The sequence below is a fragment of the Arachis hypogaea genome, chromosome 6 (assembly GCF_003086295.3).
Source record: "Arachis hypogaea cultivar Tifrunner chromosome 6, arahy.Tifrunner.gnm2.J5K5, whole genome shotgun sequence".
NCBI lineage: Eukaryota > Viridiplantae > Streptophyta > Magnoliopsida > Fabales > Fabaceae > Arachis > Arachis hypogaea.
Genome location: NC_092041.1, coordinates 104,451,148 through 104,478,185, shown reverse-complemented (window position 1 = coordinate 104,478,185; position 27,038 = coordinate 104,451,148). Strand labels below are relative to the sequence as shown.

Here is a 27,038-nt window from a genome sequence, read left to right as displayed (position 1 = left end):
TTTTAATAAATTTTTACGTGTTCAACTATTAAAAATTAAATGAATTTGGTTTATTATAATAACTAATGTAATTATTTTTTAATAATGTAAAATAATTTAATTATTTTCAAGGAATATAAAATAATTTAATTTCTTACATTATGTTATTAAGAATAGTATAGTATAATAATTAATTTTAATAAATGAAAAATATTTTGATATGTATTGATATGTTTTATATTTATTTTAAAGTAAAAGATTATACTTGCCATTCTTAAAATACCATGTATTAAAATATATTTATGTATATATATATATATATATATATATATATATATATATATATATATATATATATATATATATGAATATATTCTACATTTATAAAGCGTATGAATACTCTTCTTTCATAACATCTTTAATATTCATTTAATAGAATCTAATCGTCCATAAAAAATCGTGCATCTAGTGCATACAAAATGGTTGAGACTATTTTAGATATACCCTAAAGAAGATGTCCCTTTCCAAAGAAAACGTACACCAAAACAAAACTATAAATAACACAGATAAGATTAGAAAATACAACATTTTCAGTCCTGGTAGGATCAACTAATCCTTCATCACAAAGTAAAATCTTCAAACAATTTCTATTCCTAACTCAGGAAAGAGCTACATAAAGTTGACCGTGACAAAACATAGGACGACGCAAGAAAAAACTGACTGTTGATAATGTCTGACCCTGGCTTTTGTTGATTGTCATCGCAAACGACAGAAAAACTGGGAATTGACAGCATTAGAATTTAAACGGTATAACCGTATCACTGGGAATCAAATTCATTCTGGTGATAAAAACTTTATCCCCAACATTACTACCAGAAACAATATCCGCACCGATCACATTTGTCCCTAGATCTCGCACAACAAGTCGAGTCCCATTACACAAACCCCCAGCTGGGTCAACATTCCTCAACAAAATAATAGGCACGCCTATTTTCAACTTCAATGAATGATTAGGTAGACCAGAACACCTAATCTAATTCAAGAATTCAACATTTATCCAATCAACTTCAACATCAGAATAGGCATTACTACCACATATCGAATCAACACTGAGATAATTTTTCTCCTCACCAGGCAACAAGTCAACTATATAATTGTTTATCTCTTCAACATTCTCGATAGTCGGAGCTAGTATTTTCCTATCCTGGAAAAAGCTTGGATCATGAAAATTTTGAACCAAATTCGGATAGATTGTATTTAGAATATCTTCCACTGAATTTTCCAAAACAAGAATGATTAGATCAGAAGGAATATCAACAAGAAGTTTGTCATTGACCAGAGTTCCACATAGACCTTCACCGATATGAAGTATCCAATCTAAAAACGACCTTAACACCTGAGCAGTTGATTGTTCCAATCCACTTGCTAACCTCATATTTTTGGTCAATCGCAAAACTTCACAGTATTTCCAAAGGACAGAAGAATTTATGGACGCTATCACAATCTCAGCACAAGAACCTTTTGGAATAATTGGCAAGACCTGCCTGAAATCACCACCAAGAACGACTACCTTCCAACCAAAAGGTAAATCTTTATTTCTATCAGAGACCGAAACCATTATATCCCACAACGTCCTATCGAGCGCTTCAAATGCTAATTTGTTAGTCATCGGTGCCTCATCCCAAATAATCTAATCGGCCAATCAGACTACCTCAGCTTTTGGACTATCCTTCTTAATCCGACAAACAGTGTCTTCAGTCAGCTCAACAGGAATATAGAACATAGAATGCGCCGTCTTACCACTAGGTAACAACAGAGAAGCAATACCGCTAGAAGCAACATTTATAACAATCTTTTTCTCAGATCGCAATTTAGCTGACAAAACTCTGTATAAAAAAGTTTTTCCAGTGCCACCAAACCCATAGACAAAAAAGAATCCGTGCCTCTTATTCGAAACACAATCAATAATTTTATCGTAGACCACCCTCTGTTCTTCATTTAACTTGGAGACATTTGCATCGTGCTCACGAGTCAAAGAAACAGTATCATACTACAACTCACGCAACAGCATCAAATTGCTAAATTGAGAGACTAAAGATTTATTAGGAACTGGCATGCCAGCATAATTTCTCAATGATTTTCCATTACTCTGCAATAGTTTCTCAATCTCCAACAAACAAAATGCATGCAACTCGTCCTGACTCATCGTTAGATCTACGTTTAACAATAATTAATAAAATATTAGCACCATAATATCATTTCTGTACTGTGCGCGTGCGTGTGTGCCTGCCTGTCATATAATAAACTCATGATGAACAAAATTCTTACCGAGATATTGCAGCTCATATCTTCTGCGATAAAGAATATCATCAGACAAATAAGCCCAAGTTTGTTCCCAAATTGACAGAGGTCTTCCCATCGAACCAGATAGCAACAACATCACAAAAACCCTCCTTAGCTATGCAGCTGACACTAACTCGGCGACTTCCTTAATAGCAGAAACATACTTCTTATCATCTATCAAGAATCTCATGGTGGAACATGCCTCTTGAAATGTATCATAAGTAACACCATTCACGGTTCTTATACTTTAAAAACTGGTACAACCTCTCTGCACATTCAAAAGCATCCGTATGTAGAAAAGTTCACCAGATGAGGGATGAGTGAAACTCTATCTTCCAATTGAGAATCCCCTCTGTCTTGGCTTCCACTCCTTGCTATTCGAACAATAGACAAATTTTCCTGGATATTCAACATATGTTAAAGACCGCCCCTTCGGGAACCGCCTGTTGGCCATCATCCAACCCGTAAACATCGTCAGCAAATCTTTGTTGCGTAAATAAACATGAGTAGTGATATCAGCATCATCGAATACAACATGTTGCTGGTTCGGCAAGTGAAAAGTCAACCTCTGTACCGCCGGCCATCTATGATGAATATCATAAGCAAAAATTCTCCACATGGATTTAGACGGTGATAAATAACGACAATAGTAATACTGTTTGATCTCATCAACCACCTGAGAAGATTCACCAACATCATATGTTTCTCCAACAGTTGTAGTCACCCGATCCGGACCCTTATTGACATACTTAAAAAGATACTTAATCACGTTTGACTTGTTACAGAACTCAAGATTTATGTGAGCTTGATATTTCATTAACAGCAGTGGATTATAGGGCACAACAAATCTGTTATCAATATCAACGTCGTTGATCTTCACTGTGACACACGTATTATGACGTTTATATATTGGATAGCCATCCTCATCAAAGCTCGTTTGCTCAACGAATCTTTTTGGATAAAATTTTGAGCACTTACCATCTTTCATGCAAGGAGAACTCGGTCTAAGTCGACCGCATGGACCATGGATCATGTACTTGGTGGCGACATTATAAAGAGACAAAAATTTCTGGGGATTGGGTAGCTCAACACAGATGAATTCATCAACAATTTCAACACTTTGTAAGTTGTTTCCACGTTAAGCCAAAGTAACATGTGTGCATGCGGTAGACCTCTTTTTTGGAACTCAATAGTATACATACATAAAAAATACAAAACATCCTAAAGAAGCCAGACAACTACATGTCCGAAGACAACATACAGAGATTGAGATGCTAAGTGAGAAAAGAACATACCTGCATTAAGTGGACCAAAAAAACACACCTTCATTGAGATTGCTAAGGAGACACTTCAACTTGGCATGAAAGACACGACAAGAGATATCAGGATGATCAGCGATGGGAATTCGCTCTCGCTCTGTGAATCGCTGAAATTCAGGCCAATTTGGATTACACGTAATAGTAAGGAATAAATATGGATAGCCAAAATGTTTACAAATTGCCATGGCATCCTAACAACGATTAAACATATAACGTCTACCACCAGTGAAGGACAAAGGCAAAATGATTCATGTCCCAATTGAAGAAGTTTCGTCATCACCACGACGCATAGCCTCCTTTATTCCTTGAAGGACTTCTCCTCTAATTATACTTTGCTTCATTCTAATCTCATGCAACCTTTGGGACTCAATCATGGTGAAACAATCAACAACAAATTGCTGAAATAACCGTCTACACTTGCGAATAATTCCATCTTCGTGTTCCTTAATCTGGAGACGAAAACATATGAATTTCCTGAGGAAAACCCTTGTTCTCCTTCCAGGAACATATCCAGGCTGTTCACCTCGATAACCAATGTTCAGCTGGTAACCATCCTCGCCATATGGAAACAACAAAGGATATTGTAAGGGCCAATACAGAGCATGAGTTTCATAAATACGTTGCAACTGACCACCAGTAGATCGAACAATAATGTCACGGCCATGATTTGACGAATCAAAATCTCCAACAATCAAAGCAGCAACTTCATCGCAAGAGGGAGCATTGTAAATTCTTCGATCAACCTTCTTTTGCGAATACAGCTTCAAAGAGAAAATCTCAGATGGATGACACTGATAGAATTCTCTGACTCTTCGAAATGACTGTGCTATGACATTATAAGTATCGATCATTTGCAACAACTTAGCTATCAATTCTTTATCTATCTTAGATGTTTGCCTAAAACAAATATACATTAACAACAAAAATATATTTAAAAACCACACAGAATACAATTGTCATATATTTTGATATATCATTATTAGCAAAAAAAGACCAATAAGACTTTATAACGAGAACAAAATATAGTATAGCTATCATATCACAGCTATAAACATGTTTTCCAATACAAATAACACTAAAATATCAGGAAAATACAATAAAAAGACTAAGCACCAAAATTTCAAACACACATACCCAAAGATTCGCTGCCTATGCATTATCTCATGCTGAGTGTCGTATATATATAACTGGGCAAATTTAGGCTTCTGACCAGCATCTGGGAGCAAACTTCCAATCCAATGATAATTTTAACCACTTATTATAAACTGCGGTGGACCCCTCCCATTATTCACTGAATCCAATACCTTACCGCCAAGAGACGTGAAGGCAAACATACTATTATAAGATCGAATATTTTTTTGGAAGTACAAACTCTTGCTATCATGTCCGTTAATCAAATTATATAACAGATCTGGGGGCTTTCGGAGATAAGGTAATTGAATTTTTTCTTTTGAGCAACAAACAGTAAAAACAGGACGATTAACTGTAGAGTCTCTTTCAACACGTTCTAATAACCAGAAACACGCGCTACAAAGTGAACATTCATAGTTAGGATCACCAACATCAAGGCAACCTGGCAAAGATAAGGTCGAAAAAAATATGCACAACAACAAAAGAATTTCATCTCAATTATGTGGCACGAAATATATTCAACATAAAATGAATAAACCATTAGCATACAGATATAATATAGACTAAATACTTAACTCCTTTAAATTTTGTCAAAAAAAATGTATGACAAAACACTACTTCTATTTTACACTGACTGAATAATATCTCATCACAGGAGCACAATGAAATCTTTTAGCACTAAGCAAATAAGAATAATATTTTACTATTCTTGAATAATAAATGATTTAAGAAAGAGAACGTATCTTGTATCTCACTTTGCAAGAACAGAGCATGATCAATAACAGAACCAACTTGACTGAATAAATTTATCGAAGGATCATATATTTCTGATTGGTCTATATCATCCATTTTTATTTAAAATAACACAAACTTATGTAAATATATATTCGACAACAAAATATAAAAAAGATTAATGATGAAATAAGAAATCAATTAATTATCTAATAATCAACATCCAAATTAAACATTAAAAATGTAATAAACTATGAAAACAAATGAAGATTAAACATTAATTTATCAAATAACTAAATATAAATAAAGCTAAATGCACATTCAAGAACAGTTTGATTTTTGCTAACATTAGAATAAACTTTGTTTCATTATTTTAATCACTCATACTAACTATGAAGGTTCAAATTAAATAATCTAAATTACTATTAGAATTATCTTGTATTTTTTTTGAGACTTTAATGACTCAATTGGTCAATAGAATGTTATAAAATTTTGAACCAAGTGCCTATATTTTTTTTACTTTAATTGAGTTATTCCACAATTTTTTTTTGAATTGGCTGCCAAGAATTTCCTTTTCTTTTAATTGAATCCATGCACCATATTCTTTGTTATAAACATCTCCTTATACAATTGACCGAATCACTATCAAGAGAGGCATAATTAAAAAAACTAAAGAAAAAAAATTGACGAACAGAACTGAAAGAAAAAATATTTATATGGAACTAATAGAAGATTTCCAAAAATTAGAGGAACCCACAGAATAGTTAAATTTTTTTTAAGATACAACTATTGATTATGACATAAAATTAAGAAAGTTTCAACAAATACCCCTTGTCTATTATTTAGCTAGAAAAGTTAATTAATTAACTAATTACATGAATCCAATTATATAACCAAAAAACCCTTCATATTGTCCAAAACGAGAATAAACACTAATTAAACAATTTAATAACCTCTATTACTTGTGTATGTTTGAAACAACTATATAAATTAAGCCTATCTACTGATCTAAATGATTCCATAAAGAATTTTATAATGGCATTAATTATTTCAACAAGATAAGACAACTGGTCAGGCTTACGCTAGCTAATCTAATTACCTTCAGTAACTGTGCGCTTTGAATCAATTATTAACTATTTTAATGACTTTCGGCCATGTAAACAACAACAAAAAAAAACAATTTCGCGATTATGTTAGCTAATTTACTGCATAGCTTTAAAACAAAGACTTATATAATAACTTTCCAAACATAAAATAACTTATTTAAAAGTTGTTATTAATAAAAGTTCTTATATTTTAAACCCTTTTTTAAAAGAACTTATTTATGAAGTTTAGCCAGACTGGCTCTAATATTTAAAATAAACCTTTTAGGTGTAAAAGTGTAGAAAAATAATAATAAATCAGTAAACCAATCTGTTATTAGATATAAATCAAAAGAACTTAAAATATAATTTAACAAAAATAAAATTGGACAAGGATAAAATACTTAAAGATAATATTATACCTGACAAAACAAGATTTGAACTCTGATTAACATTCTGGGACACCTCAACTAAATTTTCTAAAAAATAAAAGCAAACAGAAACATTGGAATAATATAAAAAAATAGATAAATTAATAAGAACACAAAGATTAACTACAAAAATATAAGTAGAGTAATAAAAATTACACAAATAATCATTCAAAGAGAGAGCAGGCATCGAGGAATCGAGGACCTCTAAAATATTACAAAACAAAAATAAATTACAATGACTCCCATAGATATCAAATCACTGAAAGTTGGAGCAAAAAACATTAAAATTATCACGAAGGTCAATTCAGTACTAACCTTTTGCATTTCGATGGTGACTTTGTGTTCGCTTTCTTTTCAAAGAATTTCGTCTATATTCTCTAGCACGAACAGAATTATGAGACATCTTTGTTACTCGTACTAAATAAAACAAGAGGTTGAAACATAAATCGAAAGAACTACCCCTAATTCATTCCCAAAAACACATCACATTGTTAAGTTCCTATAAGTAACAGGTAAAAAAAGGTAGGGGGCAGGGGTGGCTGGGAAGAGAATTTGTGAAACACACAAAAAAAACTTATATAACAATGCACACCTTTGATAACGTAGAAAATGAAAAAATAAAGTATTATAATCAACACCAATAACTAATTGATATGAAAAGATAAAGTTGTACAACAATAAACAAATAAAAATAAGAACCGCTGCATTTCATTAAAATATTGATAACGATCTATACAATTACATATGGCCATCTCTCCTATGATAAGGAGGATTCCAACATCTGACTACATATCCTAGTATGTAACCTAAACATGCTACAACATTGAAAATGTGTTCAATCCCTAGCAAAGTCACTATTACAAAAGAAGGAGTTGACAATAGACCTAGTTGGAAAATGACCCGAGCCAACACAAAAGGAAAACTCCTATATCTAACAATCCTATTTGTTGGACACAATCCAAAAAAGTCAAATCAAAATACCATCCAGCTAGCATGATTACATTTCGATGTATTTGGAATCACAAGCCTTCCTAAACACTTATAGATTTACTATATAAAATACCTACACTAGACACAGCAGCTCAATTCCACACCTTAAATCAAACTCCATTAACCTTGGCAACCTTGAACCCACGCCCATCTGCATCAGCAACTGCCTCTTCAAATAAGGGAGGTGCATCAAAAACGTGGGACAACACCTCCTATGACAAAGAAATTAACAAAAGCTATGAAAGTAACTCAAGAATGTAAAATCCATTTAGAAACAGCACACATAGGAAGGAGAAAAAAATTATATAACAGCACTTGAGTTTCTTTTTCTGGTGAGCTAAGCAATATATCCAGTTCAACAGAAAGATAATCACTAACAGTATCATTGTTGGGTGTTTTCTCATCTTTTCCATCTTCACCATTAATTAAGGCAGCAAACTCAGTCCCTCCAGAAACAGCAGGCTATTTTTCAGCCAAAAAATCTATAAGAACTGGGGATTTAGATAAAATCCCAGAAGACTCACCAGCAACTTTCTCACTTTTTATAAAAGTATTGGATGACTCCTTCTTAATACCAATATCTCCTTCTCCACAGGGAACAGATTTGTGAAAATCAGGCTCCTATTCATATGCCATAAGAGTTTAAAAATACATAAGACCAGAAGAAAAATTCACCACAGCACAATAAAAAAAAAGAACAAAACATGAATTTATACAATCTAAAAATAATTATATGTATATGTAACCTTTTTTGGAGTAGACTCGTCATCGACATCATAATCAGGAAGTTCAAACATGGAAATAATGGTGGGATCATCATATATTCTCCTAACTCGAAAAGTGCCATAAAATGTTTCATGTGGGACACCTTTGGTATCAACCTTCAGCAGTAACTTCTTTCCAATGAGCTCTTGGAATATGGGAGGATAAGTATCCCCACATACAAGCTATTTTAAAAGTAATACATAAGAAATATAGATTTTAAATAACACATATCACATCCCATAAAGTGAACAACACACAAAAGAAAAGTAAGAGCATACAAGTGCATCTCTTTGAACCTCAGTAAACAAGTCAGCACATGATTTCTTAAGCAAATAAGATGCCTCACGATCAAAGAGAAGGAAAATACCCTCCCCATTATGATCTTCAACTGTTATTTTAATTTTAAATCTGTAGAGAGAAAAAAAGGAACACAACGATTTGGAATAAATAATACCAAGAAACATTATTTTTATAAACAATCCACATGACAAAATGAAAAGACATTTTGAACAAAATTTCTTACCTTGGAGTCACATTAGTTATGTGCTTCAAACAAAAATCACAGTAATATGCACCATTTTGAGGATAGATACCCTTTCCACACACACAAGCAGAATACCACCAACCTCCATCATCAACAATACCTTGGATTGTACCAAAAATGATAAAAAGAACCCTCCTGTGCAATGGGCATTCCAAAATTTGTTAACAATATAAATGAAAAAAAAACAGATCTAGAAATTGTTCTTTAATTTTCTTTTTTAGTTCATTTATGTATAAAATAAACATAAACACAACTAACTCAAAAGAAGACAACCTCATTGTTATCTTGAAGCTCTTCAATAGTGCATTTTCTAGTTAAATGCATGAAATCATCTTCCAAGGAGACAACTTTACCATCATTTGCAATAAAGAGTGGCTGGTACCATTGACACCTTGCTCAACCATACTAAAAAACAAAATTATGCAAACACTTGTACTTGTTACTCTAGATTGGTTCTAAATAAAGAATACAATAAACATCAACAAAATAAACCATGCTAACCTCTACCTGAATTCAACAACTTCAGGAAGATCAGGATTAAATAACATTTGAGTGGCATACATCACATTTTGAAGGCCTACTTGACCTATACAGCAACGCAGAAAGAGTCTAGCAAACTTTATTGGAGACAACACCTAGAGTAGCAATGAGATGTACAGAAAATAAACAATATACCCCTAAAGAACTTGACTTTTGCAAGTTGAATGACTACAACAGGTTGCTCCACATAGCCAGAGGCAAGAAAATGATTTACTTGATTAATATAGTCCCCAAATAATGCACATCGCACTGTAAGACTGAAACTCAAAACATGACAAAGAATGAAACAGAAAATAAGGAAAAAAGATGATTAAAACATAAAGAGAAACCAAGAGAAATGACTCAATCAACATACTCTTTTGAAGTTAATTCCAGCACAATCATTTTCACAATTTTCTCCTCTTTTTCATATTCTTTCTCTTCTTTCACTGAAGTTAAAAGACCAATGACATCTATTCCAAATAAACACAACCTATTAAATATTCAAAGCATTTGTTAAAAAAACTTGAATAACAGCAGACCAAGAAGATAGACATACCAACTAAAAAATCATAATCTTGGGTCATGTTCAGCAGCTCAGAAAAAGGTAACATGTTAAAACAAGTCTTAGGGATAACATCTTCATCAACAGCTACAACAGTGGTTCGGTGAAGAAAAACCAATTTGAATTCATGAGAAGTTTCTCTATAACTATCATGATTTGACACAACAGTAAAGTATGCCATTTTATAAACTTGACCTTCAACTATATGATCCCTAAACCTATTAAGGACTGGTTTCTTAACTGTAGCTTTAATTTTTCCACACTGAAAATCCAACAAAAGAAAAAAATTAGATTAGTGAAACACATAATTTAAACTTGAAAACTTAAAAAAACAACAACTAAAACCATATTTAAAAGAAAAGCCAATAGGGGCTAACATGCTCATCAAGGAGAATCATCTCCATTGAGTTAGGAGCCTCATGGTTACCAAAAGAGGGTACAACCCAAAGCCTTAGAACCCTAACTTTCGGCCTCCAAGCCTCTCTAGGAGGATGCATCTTGGAAATCATATCAAATGGAGGAGGCATTGCAGAGGAAAGAAAGGAAATAAACAGAGTTGATGAAATAGATAAAATGTAAACAAAAAATTCTGAAATAGACAGAATTTAGGAGGAAATAGAACACATCAGAATGTTTGTGCATTGAATGTGGTTCACCGACCATCCTTTTATAGAAAAAATTCAGCACACAAGGCTCACCTTTTTTAATTCAAATTGAGGATGGAAATAGAGGAAAAACAAAATTTGAGTCCATATGCATCTCCATTCAATGGCATAGAGACAACTAATCATAAGAGCAAAACCTAAACCAACACAAAAACAGGGAAAAAAAGGTGAAACTTTCAGGAAATCAACAAATAGGGACCAAAAATTGGGATATCACACCATACCTACTACAGTGCACCTACATGTCATTATACCATAGGGAAGGCAGTCATCAACTACCCCAAACAATGATTCTACTCATGGCAATGAGAGTTGGTAAATGTGTTAGGTAGGGATACATTCGAAATAGCAGCTAAATCAGAAAAAAAAAAGCATAGACAAACATCAATAAAAATCTGTCAATCACATCAACATTCATGAAACGGATCAGATTGAAACCTAATACCTTGAACAGGAAGGAATGGAATTGGGAATGCAAAACTTGAATGGGAGTGGCATAAGCATATTCCTTTATCAAAGAAGCAAACAAATTCATAGCTCTACTTCTTTGCAAGAGGTGAAATATACAGCAACTTTTGCATAACCAATAAAGGAATGAAATGCAACTGAGTTGACTAACAAAAGGTTTCATTATATGCAAATAAATCATCAAGAAGCTATCAATCAAGTCCTATCAATCACATCACCATTCATCAAATAGATTATATAGTAGATTATATAGATGAGAATTCCCTAGTGACACAAACAGTGCAGAAAACAGTATAAAAACTCAATGGATTTGTTGAATATACACAAAGTAAAAAATTAAAAATAGATTCATCAATTTTCAAAGAATCTGACAGAAACTTCCAAAGAATGTAACCAAGAACATGAACCCAGAATCAAACCAAGTCAGATAAGAGAACATGATTCTGAATGCAGAAAAAAATTATAACTTGCTACATTCAGCCCAAACAATTCAAAGGGATTAGTGAATAAGAATGGAAATTCAAATGCAAAACTTAAATAGGAGAGAATGAAATTGAGAAACTTTCAAGAAATTAACAAATAGGGACCAAAAATTGGGATATCACACCATACCTACTACAGTGCACCTACATGTCATTATACCATAGAGAAGGCAGTCATCAACTACCCCAAACAATGATTCTACTCATGGAAATCAGAGTTGGTAAATGTGTTAGGCAGGGATACATTGGAAACAGCAGTTGAATCAGAAAAAAGTATAGACAAACATCAATAAAAATCTGTCAATCACATCAACTTTCATGAAACGGATAAGATTGAAACCTAATACCTTGAACAGGAAGGAATGGAATTGAGAATGCAAAACTTGAATGAGAGTGGCATAATCATATTCCTTTATCAAAGAAGCAAACAAATTCATGACAATCAGCTCTACTTCTTTGCAAGAGATGAAATATACAGCAACTTTTGCATAACCAATAAAAGATTAAAATGCAACTGAGTTGACTAACAAAAGGTTTCATCATATGCAAATAAATCAGCAAGAAGCTATTAATCAAGTCCTATCAATCATATCACCACTCATCAAATAGATTATATAGTAGATTATATAGAAGAGAATTCCGTAGTGACACAAATAGTGCAGAAAATAGTATAAAAACTCAATGGATTTGTTGAATATACACAAAGTAAAAAATTAAAAATAGATTCATCAATTTTCAAAGAATCTGACAGAAACTTCCAAAGAATGTAACCAAGAACATGAACCCAGAAACAAACCAATTCAGATAAGAGAACATGATTCTGAATGCAGAAAAAATTATAAATTGCTACATTCAGCCCAAACAATTCAAAGGAATTAGTGAATGAGAATAGAAATTCAAATGCAAAACTTGAATAGAAGAGAATGAAATTGGGAATGCAAAACTTGAATAGGAGAAGCTGGGTCTATAAACTGACTTTGATGAAAAACTCTGTCAATCACATCACCATGGAGAAAGTAGATTAGGTAGAAACCCCATACCTACAAAATGATTCAGAAAACTAAACCCATGATCAATCAATAAATATAAGAAAAGGTAAGTAAGAAGACAATCTTTATAATCATTATAAAATACCAACAATTGATGAAATACACAAACTACATTGATGAGCGGATAATTTATACGCCTTTTGGCATTGTTTTTAGGTAGCTTTTAGTATAATCTAGCTACTTTTAGGGATATTTTAATTAGTTTTTATGCTAAATTCACATTTCTGGACTTTACTATGAGTTTGTGTATTTTTCTGTGATTTCAGGTAATTTTTGGCTGAAATTGAGGGACCTGAGCAAAACTCTGATAAGGAGGCTGACAAAGGACTGCTGATGCTGTTGGAATCTGACCTCCCTGTACTTGAAATAGATTTTCTAGAGAAATAGAACTACAAATAGCGCGTTCTTAATGGCGTTGGAAATTAGACATCCAGAGCTTTTCAGAAATATATAATAGTCTATACTTTATTTGTGATTAGATGACGTAAACTGGAGCTCAACGCCAGTTTCATGCTGCATTCTGGAGTCAAACGCTAGAAACACGTCACGAACCAGAGTTGAACGCCAAAAACACGTTACAACTTGGCGTTCAACTCCAAAAGAAGTCTCTGCACGTGTAAAGCTCAAGCTCAGCCCAAGCACACACCAAGTGGGCCCTGGAAGTGGATTTCTGTATCAATTACTTACTTCTGTAAACCCTAGTAGCTAGTCTAGTATAAATAGGACATTTTACTATTGTATTAGACATCTTTGGTCTCAGTTTTATTCTATTATTCATCTTAGGAGACTATTGATCACGTTTGGGGGCTGGCCATTCGTCCATGCCTGGACTTTCATCACTTATGTATTTTTAACGGTGGAGTTTCTACACACCATAGATTAAGGGTGTGGAGCTCTGTTGTACCTCGAGTTTCAATGTAATTACTACTATTTTCTATTCAATTCATTTTATTCCTATTCTAAGATATTCGTTTCACTTCAACATGATGAATGTTATGATCCATGACACTCATCATTATTCTCACCTATGAACGCGTGACTGACAACCACTTCCGTTCTACCTTAGACCGGGTGCATATCTCTTGGATTCCTTAATCAGAATCTTCGTGGTATAAGCTAGAATTGATGGTGGCATTCATGGGAATCCGGAAAGTCTAACCTTGTCTGTGGTATTCCAAGTAGGATTCCGGGATTGAATGACTGTGACGAGCTTCAAACTCGCGATTGTTGGGCGTGATGACAAACGCAAAAGAATCAAGAGATTCTATTCCAACATGATCGAGAACTGACAGATGATTAGCCGTGCTGTGACAGAGCATTTAGACCATTTTCACTGAGAGGATGGGATGTATCCATTGACAACGGTGATGCCCTACATACAGCTTGCCATGGAAAGGAATAAGAAGGATTGAAGGAAGACAGTAGGAAAGCAGAGATCCAACAGGGACAAGCACCTCCACACACTTATCTGAAATTCCCACCATTGAATTACATGAGTAACTCTATCTTTATTTTCTGTTTATTTATTTAATATTCGAAATCTCCATAACATTTATTATCTGCCTAACTGAGATTTACAAGATGACCATAACTTGCTTCATACCAACAATCTCTGTGGGATCGACCCTTACTCACAAAAGGTATTACTTGGACGACCCAGTGCACTTGCTGGTTAGTTGTGTGGAGTTGTGACTAAGTGCGATTCACGTTTGAGAGCGCTACCAAGTTATTGGAGCTATTGTTGATGATCACAATTTCGTGCACCAAGTTTTTGGCACCGTTGCCGGGGATTGTTCGAGTTTGGATAACTGACGGTTCGTCTTGTTGCTCAGATTAGGTAATTTTATTTTTATTTTTCTTTTTCTTTTCAAAAAGTTTTCAAAAATATTTTTCAAAATTTTTTCTTTGTTTTCAAAAATTTTCAGAGTTTTCAAGAATGAATCCTAGAGTTTCATATAACATGTTTTAGCTTGGCTGGCTATTAAGCCATGTCTAACTCATAGGATTTTGATTGAGGGCTATGAATTCATTACTTCCTTTTTTCTAAAATATGTTTTCAAAAAAAAATATATATAAAAGAAAATACAAAAAAAATCATAAAATCATAAAAACCAAAAATATTTTTTGTTTCTTATTTGAGTTTTGTGTCATGTTTTAAGTTTGGTGTCAATTGCATATTTATCTTGTCCTTGCATTTTTCAAAAATTCATGCATTCATAGTGTTCTTCATGATCTTCAAGTTGTTCTTGGTAAGTCTTCTTGTTTGATCTTGATGTTTTCTTGTTTTGTATCTTTTATTGTTTTTCATATGCATTTTTGCATTCATAGTGTCCATGCATTAAAGATTTCTAAGTTTGGTGTCTTGCATGTTTTCTTTGCATCAAAAAGTTTTCAAAAATATGTTCTTGATGTTCATCATGATCTTCAAAGTGTTCTTGCATGCATCATTGGTTTTGATCCAAAATTTTCATGTTTTGGGTCATATTTGTGTTTTTCTCTCTCATCATTAAAAATTCAAAAAATAAAAAAATATCTTTTCTTTTTTTCTCTCAAAATTTCAAAAATTTGGGTTGACTTAGTCAAAAAAGTTTTTGTTTCTTGTAAGTCAAGTCAAATTTTCAAATTTTAAAAATCTTATATTTTCAAAACTTTTTCAAAAATTAAATCTTTTTCATTTTTTTTATTAATTTACGAAAATCCTTTAAAATATTTTTCAAAAATCTTTTTCTTAGTTTTATCTTAATTTTCGAAACTTAACTAACAAAGTAATGTGATTGGTTCAAAAATTTGAAGTTTATTACTTTCTTGTTAAGAAAGGTTCAATCTTTAAATTCTAGAATCTTATCTTTTAGTTTTTTGTTAGATTAAGTAATTAATTTTAATTTTAAAAATTAAATCTTTCTTATCTTATCTTTTATATCATATCTTTTTCAAAATTTTATCTTTTTCAAAAATTTTGATTTTAAAATATCTTTTCTAACTTCTTATCTTCTTATCTTTTCAAATTTGATATTCAAATCTTTTTCAACTAACTATTTGACTTTTTGTTTGTTTCTTATCTTTTTTAAAACCACCTAACTACTTTTCCCTCTCTAATTTTTGAAAATATCTCATCCCTTTTTCAAAATTCTTTTTAATTAACTAATTGTTTTAAATTTTAATTTTAATTCTATCTCACCTTTAATTTTTGAAAATCATTAACTGCTTTTCAAAATTAATTTTCGAACTCTCTTTCTCTCATCTTCCTCTATTTATTTATTTATTTACTAACACTTCTCTTCACATCTCTTCATCTCAAATCACTACCCCTATCCTCACCCTTCTGTTTGGATTCTCTTTTCTTTATTCCCTTTCTTTTTCTACTAACAATAAAGAACCTCTTTACTGTGACATAGAGGATTCCTCTTCTCTTCTTTTCTTGTTCTCTTCTCTTTCATATGAGCAGGAACAAGGAAAAAGACATTCTTGTTGAAGCTGACCCTGAACCTGAAAGGACTCTGAAGGAAAAACTAAGAGAAGCCAAATTACAACAATCCAGAGACAACCTTACTGAAATTTTTGAATAAGAGAAGGAGAAGGCAGCCGAACCTAACAACAATAATGCAAGGAGGATACTTGGTGATTATACTATACCTACTTCCAAGTTTGATGGAAGAAGCATCTCAATTCCTACCGTTGGAGCAAATAATTTTAAGCTGAAACCTCAACTAGTTGCTCTAATGCAACAAAACTGCAAGTTTCATGGACTTCCATCAGAAGATCCCTATCAATTTTTAACTGAGTTCTTGCAGATCTGCGAGACTGTAAAGACGAATGGAGTAGATCCTAAAGTCTACAGGCTCATGCTTTTCCCTTTTGCTGTAAGAGATAGAGCTAGAACATGGTTGGATTCACAAACTAAGGATAGCCTGGACTCCTGGGATAAGCTGGTCACGGCCTTCTTGGCTAAATTATTTCCTCCTCAAAAGCTGAGCAAGCTTAGATTGGATGTTCAGACATTCAAACAAAAACATGGTGAATCTCTCTATGAAGCTTGGGAAAGATACAAGCAGATGACCAAAAGGTGTCCTTCTGACATGCTTTTAGAATGGACCATTCTGGATATATTCTATTATGGTCTGTCTGAGTTCTCTAAGATGTCATTAGACCATTCTGCAGGTGGATCCATTCACCTAAAGAAAATGCCTGCAGAAGCTCAAGAACTTATTGACATGGTTACAAATAACCAGTTCATGTACACTTCTGAGAGGAATTCCGTGAATAATGGGACACCTCAAAGGAAGGGAGTTCTTGAAATTGATGCTTTGAATGCCATATTGGCTCAGAACAAAATGTTGACTCATCAAGTCAACATGATTTCTCAAAGTCTGAATGGATGGCAAAATGCATCCAACAGCACTAAAGAGGCATCTTCTGAAGAAGAAGCTTATGATCCTAAAAACCCTGCAATGGCAGAGGTAAATTATATGGGTGAACCTTATGGAAACACCTATAATTCATCATGGAGAAATCATCCAAATTTCTCATGGAAGGATCAACAAAAGCCTCAACAAGGCTTTAATAATGGTGGAAGAAATAGGCTCAGCAATATCAAGCCTTATCCATCATCTTCTCAGCAACAGACAGAGAATTATGAACAGAATATCTCTAACTTAGCAAATTTAGTCTCTGATCTGTCTAAGGCCACTTTAAGTTTCATGAATGAAACAAGGTCCTCCATCAGAAATCTAGAGGCACAAGTGGGCCAGCTGAGTAAGAAAATCACTAAAACCCCTCCTAGTACTCTCCCAAGCAATACTGAAGAAAATCCAAAAAGAGAGTGCAAGGCCATTGATATAATCAATATGGCCGAACCTAGAGAGGAAGGAGAGGACGTGAATCCCAATGAGGAAGATCTCATGGGACGTCTCTCAAGCAGGAAGGAGTTTCCTATTGAGGATCCAAAGGAATCTGAGTCTCATATAAAGACCATAGAGATTCCGTTAAATCTCCTTCTGCCATTCATGAGCTCTGAAGATTATTCTTCCTCTGAAGAGGATGAAGATGTAACTGGAGAGCAAGTTGCTCAATATCTAGGAGCCATCATGAAGCTGAATGCCAAGTTAATTGGTAATGAGACTTGGGAAGGTGAACCTCCCTTGCTCATTAGTGAACTAGATATCTGGGTTCAGCAAACTTTACCTCAAAAGAGACAAGATCCTGGCAAATTCGTAATACCATGTACCATAGGCACCATGATCTTTGAAAAGGCTCTGTATGACCTGGGGTCAAGCATAAATCTTATGCCACTCTCTGTAATGGAGAAGCTGGGGATCATTGAGGTACAGCCTGCCTTAGTCTCATTACAAATGGCAGACAAGTCAGTAAGACAAGCTTATGGGTTGGTAGAGGACGTGTTGGTAAAGGTTGAAGGCCTTTACATCCCTGCTGATTTCATAATCTTAGAGACTAGGAAGGAGGAGGATGAATGCATCATCCTTGGAAAACCTTTCCTAGCCACAGCAGAAGCTGTGATAGATGTTAACAGAGGAGAATTAGTCCTTCAATTGAATGGGGACTACCTTGTGTTTAAGGCACACGGCTATCCTTCTGTAACAAGGGAGAGTAAGCATGCAGAGCTTCTCTCAGTACAGAGTCAAACAGAGCTCCCACAGTCAAACTCTAAGTTTGGTGTTGGGAGGCCACAACCAAACTATAAGTTTGGTGTTGGGACTATACAACATTGACCTGATCACCTGTGAGGCTCCATGAGAGCCCACTGTCAAGCTATTGACATTAAAGAAGCGCTTATTGGGAGGCTACCCAATTTTTATTTATCTAATTTTATTTTATTTTCATTGTTCTTTCATGTTTTATTAGGTTCATGATCATGTGGAGTCACGAAAAAAATATTAAAATTAAAAACAGAATCAAAAATAGCAGAAGAAAAATCACACCCTGGAGGAAGGACTTACTGGCGTTTAAACGCCAGTAAGGAGCATCTGGCTGGCGTTCAACGCTAGAACAGAGCATGGATCTGGCGTTGAACGCCAGAAACAAGCAGCATCCTGGCGTTTAAATGCCAGAATTATACCCAAAGGAGAGCTGGCGCTGAACGCCAGAAGCAAGCATGGAACTGGCGTTCAACGCCAGAAACATGCTGCAATTGGGCGTTGAACGCCCAGAACATGCATCACCTCGGCGTTTAAACGCCAGAATTGCATGCAAAGGCATTTTACATGCCTAATTGGTACAGGGATGTAAATCTTTGACACCTCAGGATCTGTGGACCCCACAGGATCATCTCAAGATCTGTGGACCCCACAGGATCCCCACCTACCATATTCTCCCCTCTTCTCAACATTCATCCTCTCTTTCCAATAAACACTCTTCCCCAAAACCCTTCACCAATCACCTCAATCTCTCCTCCCTATCACCTCTTCACCACTCACATCCATCCATCTCTTCAACACCCAATCCCACTCATATGGCCGAACCATACACATCTCTCCATCTCCTCCATATCTTCTTCTCCTTCCATTCTTTCTTCTTTGCTCGAGGATGAGCAACATTCTAAGTTTGATGTGGTAAAATCATAGCTTTTTTTGTTTTTCCATAACCATTGATGGCACCTAAGGCCAGAGAAACCTCAAAAAAAAAAGAAGAAGAGAAAAGGGAAGACAAAAGCTTCCACCTCTGAGTCATGGGAGATGGAGAGATTCATCTCAAGGGTCCATAGCTCAGTAGTAGAGCATTTGACTACAAATCAAGAGATCCCTGAGACACCTCAGGGGATACATTTTCCCCCACACAATTATTAGGTGCAACTAAGGATAGGAGCACCAAAATCACTAGGGATCAAGCCACAAAGGCAAGGAAGAGACATAGAGGAGCTCAAAACACCATTGGTTCTTCAAGAAGGCGCCACCCGTACTAAGGTGGACTCATTCCTTAACTTCCTTGTTCTTAATCCTCTGTTTTTCGATTTTTAAGCTTTATGTTATCTATGTTTGTGTCTTTATTACATGATCATTAGTATGTAGTAACTATGTCTTAAAGTTATGAATAATTCCATGAATGCTTCACCTTTCTTAAATAAAACATGTTTTTAATTCAAAAGAACAAGAAGTACATGAATTTCGAAATTATCCTTGAATTTAGTTTAATTATATTGATGTGGTGACAATACTTTTTGTTTTCTGAATAAATGCTTGAACAGTGCATATCTTTGATCTTGTTGTTTATGAATGTTAAAATTATTGGCTCTTGAAAGAATGATGAATAAAGAGAAATGTTATTGACAATCTGAAAAATCATGAAATTGATTCTTGAAGCAAGAAAAAGCAGTGAATAGCAAAAGCTTGCGAAAAAAAATAAAAAAAAAAGTGGCGAAAAAAATAATAGAAAGAAAAAGAAAAAGCAAGCAGAAAAAGCCAATAGCCCTTAAAACCAAAAGGCAAGGGTAAAAAGGATCCAAGGCTTTGAGCATCAATGGATAGGAGGGCCCAAGGAAATAAAATCCAGGCCTAAGCGGCTAAATCAAGCTGTCCCTAACCATGTGCTTGTGTGCTTAAGAGCTCTGGACACCTCTAATTGGGGACTTTAGCAAAGTTGAGTCACAATCTGAAAAGGTTCACCCAGCTATGTGTCTGTGGCATTTATGTATCCGGTGGTAATATTGGAAAACAAAGTGCTTAGGGCCACGGCCAAGACTCATAAAAGTAGCTGTGTTCAAGAATCAACATACTTAACTAGGAGAATCAATAACACTATCTGAAATTCTAAGTTCCTAGAGATGCCAATCATTCTAAACATCAAAGGAAAAAGTAAGATGTCAAAACTGTTCAGAAGCAAAAAGCTACAAGTCCCGCTCATCTAATTAGAACTAATATTCATTGATATTTTGGGATTTATAGTATATTCTCTTCTTTTTATCCTAATTGATTTTCAGTTGCTTGGGGACAAGCAACAATTTAAGTTTGGTGTTGTGATGAGCGGATAATTTATACGCTTTTTGGCATTGTTTTTAGGTAGCTTTTAGTATAATCTAGCTACTTTTAGGGATATTTTCATTAGTTTTTATGCTAAATTCACATTTCTGGACTTTACTATGCGTTTGTGTGTTTTTCTGTGATTTCAGGTAACTTCTGGCTGAAATTGAGGGACCTGAACAAAACTCTGATAAGGAGGCTGACAAAGGACTGCTGATGCTGTTGGAATCTGACCTCCCTGCACTCGAAATAGATTTTCTAGAGCTACAGAACTCCAAATAGCGCGATCTTAACGGCATTGGAAAGTAGACATCCAGAGCTTTTCAGAAATATATAATAGTCTATACTTTATTTGTGATTAGACGACGTAAACTGGCGCTCAACGCCAGTTTCATGCTGCATTCTGGAGTCAAACGCTAGAAACACGTCACGAACCAGAGGTGAACGCCAAAAACACGTTACAACTTGGCGTTTAACTCCAAAAGAAGTCTCTGCACGTGTAAAGCTCAAGCTCAGCCCAAGCACACACCAAGTGGGTCCCGAAAGTGGATTTCTGTATCAATTACTTACTTCTGTAAACCCTAGTAGCTAGTCTAGTATAAATAGGACGTTTTACTATTGTATTAGACATCTTTGGTCTCGGTTTTATTCTATTATTCATCTTAGGAGACTATTGATCACGTTTGGGGGCTGGCCATTCGGCCATGCCTGGACCTTCATCACTTATGTATTTTTAACGGTGGAGTTTCTACACACCATAGATTACGGGTGTGGAGCTCTGCTATACCTCGAGTTTCAATGCAATTACTACTATTTTCTATTCAATTCATTTTATTCCTGTTCTAAGATATTCGTTGCACTTCAACATGATGAATGTGATGATCCGTGACACTCATCATTATTCTCACCTATGAATGCGTGACTGACAACCACTTCCGTTCTACCTTAGACCGAGCGCATATCTCTTGAACTCCTTAATCAGAATCTTCGTGGTATAAGCTAGAATTGATGGCGGCATTCATGAGAATCTAGAAAGTCTAACCTTGTCTGTGGTATTCCGAGTAGGATTCCGGGATTGAATGACTGTGACGAGCTTCAAACTCGCGATTGTTGGGCGTGATGACAAATGCAAAAGAATCAAGGGATTCTATTCCAACATGATCGAGAACCGACAGATGATTAGCCGTGCTGTGACAGAGCATTTGGACCATTTTTACTGAGAGGATGAGATGTAGCCATTGACAATAGTGATGCCCTACATACAGCTTGCCATGGAAAGGAATAAGAAGGATTGAAGGAAGACAGTAGGAAAGCAGAAATCCAACAGGGACAAGCACCTCCACACACTTATCTGAAATTCCCACCATTAAATTACATGAGTAACTCTATCTTTATTTTCTGTTTATTTATTTAATATTCGAAATCTCCATAACATTTATTATCCGCCTAACTGAGATTTACAAGATGACCATAGCTTGCTTCATACCAACAATCTCCGTGGGATCGACCCTTACTCACGTATGGTATTACTTGGATGACCCAGTGCACTTGCTGGTTAGTTGTGCGGAGTTGTGACTAAGTGCGATTCACGTTTGAGAACGCTACCAAGTTATTGGAGCCATTGTTGATGATCACAATTTCGTGCACCACACATGCAACAAACAATTCAACAGCTAGCAAAAGGAGAAATGATAATCATAGCAACAAAATCTAAATAACGAAATGAAGAAGAGGAAACAAATTCATAGGCCATCCTCAAAATTAACAGCAACTTCCAAAGAATGTAACCAAGAATATGAACCCAGAAACAAACCAAGTCACATAGACACAATTTGCAAATTAGGAATTTCACGAACCCTAGACAATAAGATCTGGCTTCACGGTAGAATAGATACGAAAAATTATCACAATTTACACAATTAGAAATTTCATAAACCCTAGAGAATAAAATCTAGGTTAACCGTGGAACAGATACCAAAATTGATCATAAAGATTCACGAACCCTAGACAATAAGATCTGGCTTCACCGTTGAATAGATACGAAAAATTATCACAATTTGCACAATTAAAAATTTCACAAACCCTAGAGAATAAAATCTGGGTTAACCGTAGAACAGATACCAAAATTGATCACAAAGATGTACACAATCAAGGAAAAGAAAAAGGATGAAGAGGAAAATAGATTTAGATACACCTGATTGATTGATCGGAGTTCTTGAATTTGAGACTCCAACGGAAAATCAGTAACCTGGAGGAACGGCGACGAACCAAACTCCCAAGAAAACAGAGCTCGTACACAGAGTTTCATAGGACAGACGAAACGAAGGTAGGAGAAGAAAGCAAAGCTCCTAGGGTTCTAACTAATTATTACCTGTTCAAACAAATCCATCAAGAAGGCAGGTTGCATGAGCGATTCGGTGAAAGGAAACGTAGGTTGCGTGAGAGAAAAGGAGAAAGGGATGGCAGACGGCGGAATGACACAGGAGCAGATGCACCCCTAAAGATGAGAAGCCACGCTGGAGGGGATGCCACCGTGGAGGAGAGCCTCCACCTGAGACTGGAACCGGCGTGGAGTGCGGGAAAATCTCCAGCTCGGAGATGAAACCACTATATATATATATATATATTTTGTAATAAAAATTTACGAATTTTAAGAAACATGACTCTAAATAACACTTTGAATTAGAAGTTATTACAATTTTAAGAATCAAGAAAGAGCTATACAATTGTTTATTTATATTTGTGATATATAAAAAATAAAAAACAACGCGCTTTAAAAAGAGTACATGATTACAATTAAAAATCTATGAACTAATATTATTTATCTTTCAAATTTGTATAAAATAAATTTTTAGATATGTAAAAATCAATATGAATCAATAGAATTCCTTATGATTCTTGATTGTGTTATATGGTTCAATTGTCTCAATTATAACTTATAAGCTTCTCAAATCTTATATTCTTTGCGAAATTAGTTCGAGTGAATTAGTTTATTGAAATTAACCGTTAGTAGACTTTTTGATAGCAAAACAATCTATTGTTTAACTAGTTGTCAAAAAAAAAATATTTGAAAATTAACGCCAAACAATCAATTCTTTAGCAAACAAACAATTTTTTTACAGCATGAAACATGCATTTTCTTTTTAAATTCAATCTATTTTTACACTTAAAAAAATCGATTGTATATATCACTTAAAAAGTTAATTCCTTTACTGAGAAAAAATGTCTGATTCCAATAAAAATCAACAATCGATTTTTTGTGTTCGCTTTGTTTTAAAATGTTTAGACTAATGTTTTTTCAAAACATTTGTTTATGATATGATTTATATGCTAAACTCCTTATGTCATATAATAATATTTGTATCATAAACCAGTGCTACTAACCTACAGCTCGTTCTGCCACGTGTGATCTATTATTGATGTATTTATTTTGCTACTTGATACTTATATCTATTACTTATGGATGCATGAATGGAGATGAGCTTAGCTATTATTTTTACCGAGTAAACACTCAATTCGGTCTCTGTCCATTTTTAATTAGGACAACGCGATTCTTCACCAAAAAAGTAACTTATACCAGTTTTTGTCTATGCAAAAAATAAGTCATCGTACCCTTTTCCGTATATCTCTCGTCCATAGTTGACGAAAAAGACTAATGTGTCACTTACCGGCGCTGATCTGGCAGATAATCCATCCAATTAAGTGCCAACGTGGATAAGGGAGAATAGACAGGGGTCGATTTGTCCCCCTGTCACATTCAAAAACGACGCTGTTGCTAGGTTAAGAAGGCGAAAATGTTTAACTCACCCTGATAACCACCAAGCCCTAACTCAAATTTACAGAATAACCAAAACCCCTCAACCTTCTTTGCGCGATACAAAATAGAGTGGTGGAAGTAGCAAGTGTTGGTGCTGACAAGGCCGCCAGGAAGGACTTGGAGGACTCCTCTAACATCGCACTTGACAGAGTCACTGACGTCGTGCAGTGGAGGCAGCTTGTGTCGGCATTCAGGTTAGTAATGCATTTGGGCATCTAAAACATTATTCTAATCCAATCTCTGTTTCTAAATTGCATGTTGGTATCTTAGTGTTCAATAGGTTGAAATGGGTTGCCTAGTTGTTTATTTTTATAAATGTTGTGATACTGAATGGATTTTAAAGTTTTTAAGTTAATTTGTTAAATAATTAATGTTAATTGTCAGTAGTTTAGATGATTGGCACATTGATGTTAAACTGTCATGAATTGGATTTTGATTAGTAAAAATAATTTTCAGATGGATGAGTTTGAAGTAGTTCCTATTTTTCATCATGGAAGAATTTTTAAGAGGAATGCATAGAGCAAATTAGAATATATTGATAGAAAAGTCAAGTGGCCACCTTTAGACATTGATTTGGTGAACTTCTTTGATTTTGAAACGTTAATGAGGGAATTGGGTTATAGGGAGTGCCCTGTAGACATGTCGTTGCAGCAATAGCTAAAATGGGTCTTAAGGCTGAGGATTTCGTGCATAAGTGGCTAACTATGGAAGCCATCAGAGCAACTTATTCACATTGCATTAAACCAGTCAACAGTGAAGAGTACTAGACACCTATCAATGCACCAAGGCCACTGCCTCCCATTATCAAGAGAGCTGCTCATAGACCTAAGATGAAGAGAAGACCCGATCCAGTTGAGAGAGAGATGAGCACCACCAAGGCGAAGAAGACATTCGTTGTTACCTGCTCTAAGTGTGGCCAAACAGGCCATTACTACAAGACATGTCCGAATGCAGCACAAGATCCCAACTGGAAGCCTATGACTAAAAAGGAGAGACGAGCACAGAAGAAGACAATAACTCACAAATCATCAACTGATCCAGCAACAAGCACTGATCCAGCAACAAACACTGCTCCAGCCCCAAACACTGATCAGGTACAATATGTTAGCTTTAAGAATTGACTTGTCCTAAACAATAACTTCTTTACTCTATGTTTGAGAATTGAGGTACAATGACTGTGTTATGTACTGATTAGGTTTATATGTTGCTTACTTAAGAATGGCTGTGTTATGCACTGATTAGGTTTATATGTTGCTTGCTTCAGAATGGCTGTGTTATGTAGTGATTAGGTTTATATCTTGCTTGCTTGAGAATGGCTGTGTTATATATTGATTTGGTTTATATGTTGCTTGCCTGAGAATGGGTGTCTTATGTACAATGACTGTGTTTGAGAATTGTCTTTTGTTGCTTGCTTTCTATAATATGTTAAATTTTGTCATAGAGCAAAACCAGAAAAGCTAAGAAGAAACTACCCAAAAATCAAAGAGAAGAAATTTCAGTTTCGCAATCTGCACCACCAGCTGAGAAGGTACTTTTTTTCTGTTATTTTAAAAAACAAAACCTGTTTCATCCAAGAAATTATTACATCTCAATCTCTTAAAGTCTTCATTCATATAACTGTTAAACCTACATTGTTACAGGCCACAGGAGAAAAGTCCAATGACAACCCTCCAACATGTAGGGAGAAGCAGCAGATTGTTAGGCCTCCAGCTCCATGTTTTGTGCTTCCACCCATACTAGCACCGGGGCCAACCTTATGGTTCAAATCTCAACCTTTCCAAGCGCCAAACCAGATGCCGCCTCACAGCTCACAGCTCCAATCAAATGACTCAATAGCTAGGAAGACTACTCCAGGAACCAGTCATGATGCGATTTCTGAAGAGACGATCGCAGCTGCAAATTCAACTACTGCATCATGACTTTTGAAATTTGTGCCAACACCCGGACTCAGGCCTCCTAATCAAGGGTGACACTTATAATATGGATTTAGATATGTGATACTGAGATATGTGATACTGTTATTTTGGTATTTTGAGACTTTAGTTTGAAGGATACAATTATGTCAACAAATGTCTTGTTGTTCTTTTGGTATTTTGGTATTTACAAATGTGTAAGTTTTTATTAGGGCCATGTTGCCTTTGCAATGATATTATCACTGTGAACATATGAATTACATGTTTCTTGACA

The 27,038-nt window shown here is 34.8% G+C and overlaps 2 protein-coding genes across 2 annotated transcripts; both read right to left on the bottom strand.

Moving 5' to 3' along the window:
• Nucleotides 1-1,681: 1,681 nt before the first annotated feature.
• Nucleotides 1,682-2,398, bottom strand: LOC140173738 (uncharacterized). Its single transcript, XM_072198301.1, has 3 exons — nucleotides 2,308-2,398; nucleotides 2,090-2,193; nucleotides 1,682-2,029 (listed from the first exon to the last, which is right to left on the bottom strand). The coding sequence occupies exons 1-3, from the start codon at nucleotides 2,396-2,398 to the stop codon at nucleotides 1,682-1,684; spliced, it is 543 nt and encodes a 180-aa protein (XP_072054402.1).
• Nucleotides 2,399-8,117: 5,719 nt separating this feature from the next.
• LOC140173737 (replication protein A 70 kDa DNA-binding subunit A-like) lies at nucleotides 8,118-10,927 on the bottom strand. Its single transcript, XM_072198300.1, has 10 exons — nucleotides 10,778-10,927; nucleotides 10,395-10,662; nucleotides 9,992-10,105; nucleotides 9,824-9,902; nucleotides 9,296-9,451; nucleotides 9,051-9,180; nucleotides 8,754-8,954; nucleotides 8,532-8,628; nucleotides 8,323-8,420; nucleotides 8,118-8,219 (listed from the first exon to the last, which is right to left on the bottom strand). Exons 1-10 carry the CDS (start codon nucleotides 10,925-10,927, stop codon nucleotides 8,118-8,120), a joined length of 1,395 nt encoding a protein of 464 aa, XP_072054401.1.
• Between the last annotated feature and the right edge of the window lie 16,111 nt (nucleotides 10,928-27,038).

Bases quoted from the DNA above. Each gene is read 5' to 3' on its own strand.
- LOC140173737 (XM_072198300.1), bottom strand. From the start codon at position 10,927: ATGCCTCCTCCATTTGATATGATTTCCAAGATGCATCCTCCTAGAGAG. The intron at 10,106-10,394 runs GTATGTCTATCT...TCAGTCTTACAG, and splicing joins AGATTATGATTTTTTAGTTG to TGCGATGTGCATTATTTGGG. The intron at 9,903-9,991 runs GTATATTGTTTA...GTTGCTGTATAG, and splicing joins AAAAGTCAAGTTCTTTAGGG to GTCAAGTAGGCCTTCAAAAT.
- LOC140173738 (XM_072198301.1), bottom strand. From the start codon at position 2,398: ATGGGAAGACCTCTGTCAATTTGGGAACAAACTTGGGCTTATTTGTCT. The intron at 2,194-2,307 runs GTAAGAATTTTG...TGTTAAACGTAG, and splicing joins ATATGAGCTGCAATATCTCG to ATCTAACGATGAGTCAGGAC. The intron at 2,030-2,089 runs GTTCCTAATAAA...CGTGAGTTGTAG, and splicing joins GAAATTATGCTGGCATGCCA to TATGATACTGTTTCTTTGAC.